The 8,913-nt window shown below is 40.3% G+C and overlaps 1 protein-coding gene across 7 annotated transcripts in view; it reads left to right on the top strand.

Moving 5' to 3' along the window:
- Positions 1–8,702, top strand: part of SOX5 (SRY-box transcription factor 5) — a gene marked incomplete at its 5' end in the record, with an annotated part of 294,566 nt that extends 285,864 nt beyond the window's left edge. For all 7 annotated transcript variants that reach the window (XM_080632861.1, XM_080632860.1, XM_080632862.1 and 4 more), the window contains 2 exons: positions 2,826–3,042; positions 6,402–8,702. In XM_080632861.1, the coding sequence (XP_080488987.1) occupies positions 2,826–3,042; positions 6,402–6,705 (521 nt within the window). In that variant the 3' untranslated portion in view covers positions 6,706–8,702. The remainder of the gene's footprint in view (positions 1–2,825; positions 3,043–6,401) is intronic.
- Positions 8,703–8,913: the final 211 nt, after the last annotated feature.

The raw sequence follows: 8,913 nt of genomic DNA on the forward strand, positions 1-8,913 counted from the left end.
AGAAAATGTGCCCTTTTTAAAAATTTAGTTTGACAGCACTGTTTGTTTCATTATTTATGATACTTCAAAACATACTAGTAAATTGTATTTAGTATATTTTGTAAAAATAAAGTCAGAGTAAGAGGAGGTATCACTGCAGAAGGCAGCTATTAAAAAATTGCTAGGAAGAGAGGTGAGACTGCCAGGGTTTTTGTTGCATTGAGTTTTCAGCTTAGGAAGAAAAAACATAACAAATGACATTTATGTATAAATATTGTATGTGTAGCTATATGTACGAATACTGTGCCTCAAAATTTCAGGTTTTGTGGCCTTGATCCTGCAAAGACTTACGTGTGTACATAACTTCACCCACTATTTACAGATCTTTTCACATGAGGGGGTAGGAATATTCTTGCCTACATCTGACTGTAGGGTTGCAGCAAGTGCGTTAGCACAGTGAAAGAGGAGTTATGCTGGGATAGAGCATTTTTGTGGCAATTTTGCAACAAGTGATTTTAATTTCTACCTTTCTGTCTGTCCATCTGTCTCAAAGTATATCCAAGTTCCTACATTGCAAATTCTCTTGCAGCATGTAAAGCAAATGTCAAGATTTGTTTAAAGACTGAGATTTTCAACTTTGTTATTCATAAATAAGACTGGATTCATTAGCTAGAAGTGGGACTGAGGCTGATTTTTAATTAAGTCACTGGGGCTACAGCAGGTCTGTAGAGGACTAGAGGACTATAGATTTAGACTAAGATTTTCTTCATATGCTAAAATACCAGTGTGCCTGTGACTACAAGGTAGAATTTGAAAGTAAACCTGCATCTGGGCATCTTCAGTAGAGCTCATATGCTTTATACCCTGAATTCGTAACATTGTTCAACACAGGCCTTATCTGTGTTTCCATCTATCGAAACATTAATAGGTGTTAAGTGTTTTGGCAGTCTCCACATGTTTATCACTGTGTCATTTAGCCCAAAATCTAGGAGGCAATACATGTGGAAAGTTTGTGTCACTTTTAGTAGCCACTGTCCTTGCCTATAAAAGCTTGAAATAATTTCTTTGAGGGAGACAAAGCTGCTGACCAGGATTCTGTGTAACACAGTGAATCTGCCACAGATCCCCATGCACAGACACTGCCTCTGGATGACATACAAAGTGCCATGCAAGAGCTTAGTGCAGATGGTAGAAACCATCTATTCGCATCAATATGGTGCTGCACCTGAGCTAGTAACAATGTCATTAAACTGTTTCCCATTCCAGAACTATCTGGGGGATCTCTGCATGTTACATGTTGTAAATATCATGAAAAATGATGGGTTTGACTCCAAAGTAGTGTTTTCTAAAAATGGATGTCCACTGCTCCTCCTCAGAATGAAGACAGCATTGTTTACAAATGGATTATCTCTAGGCGTGAGGTCAAGCTGTAGCAGCCTGTTGGCCCTTCACTGCAGAAGCCCGAACTGCAGCTTGGAATAAAGATTCAAAGAGCAATGGGGAAAATGGTGTCAATAATCAGAAGGGGCCTTTCTAGAGGGCAGCAAACTGTTTTCTTTCTTGAGACTTTTCTTTCCTTAACTGCACTCTCTATATGGCAAGTCTTAGGGGCACATTAAGCTAAGACCAGCCTGAGTAATAGCATGAGCTAAGTACAGTATGAGTAACCATAAAAAATGAAGAACAAGAGGAAGTCAAGAATGACATATGACATTATGAGCCCATTAAATTGAGAAACTATTTGAACTTTTTTTCCAAAGGGAAAATTTACTGTTTTCCAATAGAGTTTTCCTTCTAGGCCACATGTTTCAGAGCTTGGACCATTCCTGTTATTTGAAATGTATCTTACCCTGAAGCACTTATATAGTTCATGGAAAAATAAAAAATAGGGAAACTGATTTAAGAAATTTTACTTTCTGCTCCCATATTATGTCCTTTAAGAAATAATAATGTGTAAATTTCAGGAGGTATTTGAAAACAATTGTAAAGTCTTCGTTATTTCCCTAGCTCGAACATCTACACTAACAAAGGGAGAGTGTTAGAAACAAGGCTGCTGGCAATGAAGCCACAGTGCAACTCCGTGGAGAGGTGTGCCTGTATCCCAGTACTCTTCCCTTCATGACACACACTAAATTCTTTAAGATTGAGCTGGCAGTGTTCACCAGGACTTGGTCTTAGAGTTAAAACCCCACGGAGATGTATGGGATAGTTTATAGCTTTTAGAGGCATTGCTTCAGGGTCTTTACAGGCTCCTGTACCCAGCATCATAGCATTTACGATCAGCTTATATTCTGCTTCTCACAAACTTGGAAGCTAGAAAGATTAAGCTGTAGTCACATGCCTATCCAGAGCGTATGCCTTGGTCCAGTAATGGTGAAGCACAATGACTAGATCACAGCACATGGGAGTTTCTTTTGGAAACAGGTCCATGGCCAAAAGGAAGTGGGGAAATATAGCAAAGCAGACTCTGTGTCTAAGAGTTTTTGGCCATTCCACAAAAATACATTGCCTTGTTCATTGAAAAACATGTCAGGGATTTCTCATTATCAGGATGATGGGTTTACTTCTCACTTGAAAGACATTATAATGTAGATAAGTTTCATTAAGATATTGAGTCAGAACTTCCAGTATCATCCCTCTCTGCCTCTTGGCCATACCCAAGAGGTTTACTAGTCAAATACAAACAAGACCTGACCCCTGTCTAGAAGCTCTGACAGATTCCCAGCCCAAAGCGATGTGACCGTAGGTATCTTGTTCTGGGTGACCTACTTGTTTCTCTGCCTTTCAGTGTTTGTGGATGAGTAGAATCCCATTTCTCATTCTTTTTTTTTTTCTTTCTGTGACAGGATCTCGCTGGAAAGCTATGACAAACCTAGAGAAGCAGCCATACTACGAGGAGCAGGCCCGACTCAGCAAACAGCACCTGGAGAAATACCCAGACTACAAATACAAGCCAAGGCCGAAGCGCACCTGCCTTGTAGATGGCAAAAAATTACGCATTGGCGAGTACAAGGCTATCATGCGCAACAGACGCCAGGAGATGAGGCAGTATTTTAATGTTGGGTATGGGACCTTTAAAAACTACTGTTCGTATCAAAAAAAACCCCACAAACTTTTCAGGGAGAATTCTTTTTCAATGTGGTAAATGTTATATTTTATTGACAAAAACATAATATATACTGCTAACAGAATATGAATCTTATACTTTGAAACCATGTGGTTCAGGAAGAAGTTAGGCAGTTAAGGATTTTTTTTGTTGGCTCTGCTATGTACTTATCTTATAGGTTTGGCCAACTGTCTCATTTCCACTCTGATTATGCACAGGGAAAAAAAAAAAAACAAATTAAGATTTTCCAATGAAACACAGTCATTCTAATAGAGCCTTAATACTAGTAAGTATTATGAGGTCTCAGAGAGTATATCTGAATGACTCTATAGTACTGCCTCTTAATCTAGAAGCCAAAAATGCAAGTTTGCACTCAGTACGATCTGTGGCAAATGGTTTGCAAAGGGACTGCTGAACATACTGAACTTGAGCTGGAATATGAACTCGGCTCAGTTAATTCATATCAGGCATGAAGTTGTCTGCATTGTTCATTGTGGCAACATTTATCATGCTAGGGAGTGTCGTCCAGTACATTAAGCTAATGCTTTGTGTTGAGCATAAATTTCAAGGAGACTGGTTCTGATAAACAGCTAATAGATCAGGTTGTTACGATTAGATTAAAATCTGCCTAGAAAACTAGCATGTATTTTCCTTCTGCAGAGACTCCTTGGTTTTGGTTACAGCAGATCAGAAGAATTGGAAGTAATCAAATATTCTACAATATTTCTGTATTCACTTCAGAAAATTAAAAGCTACACAGTGCTCTTTAAAAAAACAAAACCAGCAACAAGAACAACCCTCAGAAATAATGGGATTTCTTTTCTGTTTCATCTGAATTTGGAATCATTTTAATATTAACTGAGTTGCACATCTCTCTAGTTCATAGCTAGAAGGAGTAATAAAGGAGAGAATATCTGTCCAGCAACTGTTAAGTGTCATCAGACTGTGTTTTAAACAGCTATAGTGTGCATTGTTATAATAAGCCGCTCAGCAGAGAAATTTGAGCTGCTTAACCCTGTGGTGCTGGCAGGTCCAGTGATCCCAATGGTAAGCACTGAAACAAACACAGGGAAGTCAGCCAACATTTGGCATCAAGAGATTAAAAAAGAGGAGGGGGCCTTCTGGAAAAAGAATAGGTGGCTACAGAGCCCCCAAAACACTGCTTATCTGGTTAACATGCATGCTTCATCATGGGGAAAGAAATTAACCTTGTAACATTCTGCATATTATTTAGCTTTCCAGACAAGGTTGACATTGAAATCAAGACATTTCTAGAGATGATTTGCACTGGGGCATTAGAGCACAGAACCTGGGGTGAAATCATAATAGAAGTTACTGACAGTGCGATGACTGCGATGGGGTCACTGCTGGCAGCCACAGCACTACAGTTGCATTCCTGGTTTTAGTTCCCCATTTGCTGCATCACTTGGTACAGGTCATTTAGGGCTATATTTCTAAACGCCAGTCCAGCTCCTGCTTGGCCACCAAACATGTGATGGTGTTTACAAAAGCTATGGCTGTGCCAGCTCTCGGACATGCTGGAAGTATGTCTGAAGGCATCACAATGGGAAGGATCGGGCTTCTTTTGCAGCTCGTGGACTTAATGTTTCCCTGTCTCAGTGTCCTCATCTTTAATGGTAGGGTGGCAAGCTTACCTCACTGGGCTGCTGAGAGCCCTAATATGTTGCTTTGAGATGCGCTGGAGTGGACATCCTATAGATGTGGAAAAACACTATTCGTAAATTATTTAATATTTGAAAAGCCCTCTGAAAATCACCATTTAAGTGCAAAATGTTCCTATTGTTAAATATTAAAAGCAATTTAAGTGTGCTGAATCTTGTTACAGAAATGCTGACTCCAGAAAACAAAAGCCTTCCTATTGAATTAAGAATAAAATGCAAATTAGATCCACTCCCTACTTTAAGAGCTGTATCTTCAGCTGAGACAACTTCTACTTGCTTCAGAAACAGGGAAATAAGGACTGTATGCAGAGTGAGGCCTCGCTCGAATGGCAGGCAGGAAGTATCTGAAAATGCAGCAGGCAATTCAGAACAAATGTAAAGCTGTTTGGCAGAGGAAAGTCTTTCAGGATCACTGTACTGTGCAAGGCTTACTGTACAGCCAGGGCACAGGCAGGCAGGAGAACAGGGGAGGGTTTCATTCTTAATTAAGAATGTTCATCTCAAGAGACTCGGCCCTGTCTCCTGTGGCAAGGCTTTTCCGTGCAGATGGACACACTGCTGATGACATTACAATGTGCAGCATGTACTGAAGAGTATTACTGCAATGGAATTACTTCATGCAGCAAGGAAACAAAAGGAGCATGAATTTTAAACCTCTAGGCTTGTTGGGACCCTGAAGCTTCTCAGGGAAACAAACACTAGTATAACACAGCTAGTGTTCTTGATGCAAAGGGAATTTCTATGGCCTGGAATAATTCTTCTTTCATTACTGCAGACAGGTTTCCAAGGCTTAGAAGCCGTATAAAGGCATCCTGTAGAGGATTTTCTCAAACGCTCATGTTGCTTGCTTTTTATTTATTTTTAAATAATGCATGCTTCCGTTTTAAGTCTGCCTTTCCCAGTTTTATCCATCTTCCTTCAAAGGTTCTGCTTTTCACAAATGCCGCTTGCTGTGGAAACTATCACCTTCCAGTAGGAGGCCCTTAGTGATCATCCTATAAGCCCTCTTGGCCCCAGAAAGCCCACTGTTCCTCTCCCTAGTAATGGCCACGTCTCTGAGTGAATATGGAGTAAACATTGCCCCTTTGGAGAGACTTACCTTGCTTTATCCTCATCCACCTGTACTTTGATACAGCACCTCCCCATTCCTGTGCAAACTAACTAGCGCTCACTGAATCTCTCCTGTTGGCAATGTGCTACTTTTATATGTAGTCCTGCCAGCAGCTTGGGTTATTTAAAAGCAAAATTTTCAAAATACATGGGTTTTAAGTTGGACCACAATTAAAAGGATGTTTATTTTTTGGCTAGCAGCGCATGGGGACACCCAGTTTACCCAGTAAAGAGGCTGCATCACAAGCAGGCAAGCTGGAGCAGTGTAGTTCAGGTGCAGCTAGAGATTTTTACAGAGATTGGGTTTTCTTATCAGTGAAATTGGTTTGGGCTTGCTGTTCATTTCAAGGGCCTCAGTTGGAGAGTCTGAAATATTGTTATAAGGGTTATCATGCGTGGGCCAGCTAGGCTCTTCTTCTGCATGCCCAAGAGCATATACTGTGGTCTTGCAAACTGCTATTGTATTTGCACTCCCTTTACTCTTTCCTGTATTCAGATGTCCTTTTACCTTTTCTCTGTGACAGGCAACAAGCACAGATTCCCATTGCCACTGCGGGTGTAGTTTACCCAGGAGCCATTACCATGGCAGGAATGCCTTCCCCACATCTGCCCTCTGAGCACTCAAGTGTGTCCAGCAGCCCGGAGCCCGGGATGCCCGTCATCCAGAGCACTTACGGCATCAAAGGTGAGGAGCCTCATATCAAGGAAGAGATGCAGACCGATGATGTCAATGGAGAAATCTATGATGAATACGATGAGGAAGAGGATGACCCTGATGCGGACTATGGCAGTGACAGTGAAAATCACATTGCGGGGCAAGCCAACTGATCAGGGTCCAAATATCTCTTGACCTACAGGACTTCAAGGAAAAAAGAAAAAATAAATAAAGCCCCACCTGGTTTATCTTTGCCAGTGGCCAAGCACATTAACTTTCTCATACACTGACTGTTACTTTAACTGTTAGTCTTAACTAGTTGGGACATCAGCTGACTAATAGACATCAGCCTGCATCAGAAGAAAAAAGGCTCAGAAGAAAGGAAACAAAGACAACGACAACAACAACAGAATGATATAAGCTATGGGTAAAATAATGCCAGTAATTCAGCTGCTATACCCAAGCACTGAAGTCTTACCCGTCGACCTTTTATTATTATTATTTTTTTTTTCAAATAAACTTTATGGCTGTTTGTTCTACAATGTTCTAGAAATTCTCACTCAGGTACACAGTGCCAACAAGTGGCTTGTGAATGTGTTTTGTTGTTTTGTGCTACAGTTTAAAGAGAAATAATTTTTTTTTTTTTTTGTTTTCCTTTTTTTTTTTTTTTTTTTTTTTGGTAATGCACCTGACAGGAAAGAAAAAAGATAAAATTCCTTTTGTCCCCTCTGTCTCCTCCTCCTCCTCCTCCCTGGCAAATCTGGGTCAGAAGTGTGTGTGTGTGTGCATGCGTGCCTGTGCGCGTGGCTGGCAAGGAAGGAAGTGGGGAGTCTGTTTCTGTTAACCCCAACAAGCAATTATTTCCTTTCAAGAGAGGACTTCTCTTCATCAGTTGCACACCATACTGAGTCTTTGAGCAAGTGCCAAATTTGTACTAAAGCGCTGAACTAGTCCAATTTGCTTTTTTTTTTCCTTTTGGTTAGTCTCTTCTTCTTGTTTTGTTTTGCTTTTGCTTTTCTTTTGCTTCCTGCTCTGTCTTAAGTTAGGACAGTATTGTATCTTAGACAATCCCTTGAAGAACCTGATATACCAGCAGCTGGTGAGATTAGACATATATTTTTTGGTTTTGGTTTTGTTTTTTAAAGGAAACTGTAGGTGCCGTTCTCAGGTGAAAAAAGAGAGAGAGAAAGACATAAGAAATCTAGAGAAAAAATATTTTATGGTCTTGGATTTTCATGTGTGCGTGTTTATGGTACTAATAAGAATAATATTGGACTATTGTGAGCAAAAAAGCATGTTCCAGAATGAAGTCCCGCACCCTCCAAATGACTTGGTCTGTAAGGAACCTTTGCTTTTAATTTACACTTCAAGTGGCAACATCACAAAATGTGATTTGTTCTACACAGGACGGAGCAACTGGAAGTGTTACCTCCTTGCTGAGTGTAATTAGGTTACCATGATGTCCAGTTTTGATGAACTTGTCCTTTCAGGGTGGCTGAGTACTGATCTCTTGATTCAGAATGTGATTTGGTTTAAACTGACATTTTTTTTCTCCTTTGCACTTGCGCAAATCCATTTTTATCAATGGGATGTTTGTGTAGGAAGGAAGACTAATAACTATGAAGAGATTTCTATATTCAAAGTGGGCAGTAAGAACCCAAACCATTGTGGTGCTAAGTTTCCCTTTCTGCTGCCTCTCACAAGTGAAAATTTTTTCTCCTAAGCTAAATATTTTCAGTGTTGTTCTAGAGCACTTAGATACGTTGATTGGGCAGTTTTGCCTTCCTTGGGAAACAGCAACCAGCAAGGAAGGTGAATTTACACAAGCATAAACCTGAGTAGAAGTTAGCTTCTTGCATTTGCAGTAAGGTACCTGAATGTTTCACTTCAGAAAAAAAAAAAAAGAATGTAGATACAAGTGAATCAAAAAGTCTCTTTTCATCTCCTCACTCTTCCTGTAGGAGGAAAAGATTCGGATTTGTGTAGCAAGACAGAAGCACTACATCTAAACCAGCCAACCAACCAAAAAGGCTATCCCTAATTTCAAACAGCAGCTATCCAGGAGCTTCTTTCTGGCCTGGGAAAGAAAGTCTTAGGATCATACTAAGACAAACGCCTTCCTCTGAGTTGGGCTTCTAACTGAGTATGCCACCCTTATATTCATATTGCTCCCTGGTAAATTCCTATTCTTGGAGAGAAACTCATTGCTCTTGTTATCACTTTTAACTTGAAAAAATAGCCCTGGCAACATCGATTTTGCAAATGGTCCCTTATTCTGAAAAATTTAGCTGTTGTTGCAATCAGCCATGTGAGAAGTCCAGGTGCAGAATGAAAGGGGAAAGTAGGAGGAGAGACTGGGAAGGAGTATGTGGGGGGGTCTT

This window comes from Psittacula echo, assembly GCF_963264785.1.
Source record: "Psittacula echo genome assembly, chromosome: 1".
In the NCBI taxonomy this organism is placed as follows: Eukaryota; Metazoa; Chordata; class Aves; order Psittaciformes; family Psittacidae; genus Psittacula; species Psittacula echo.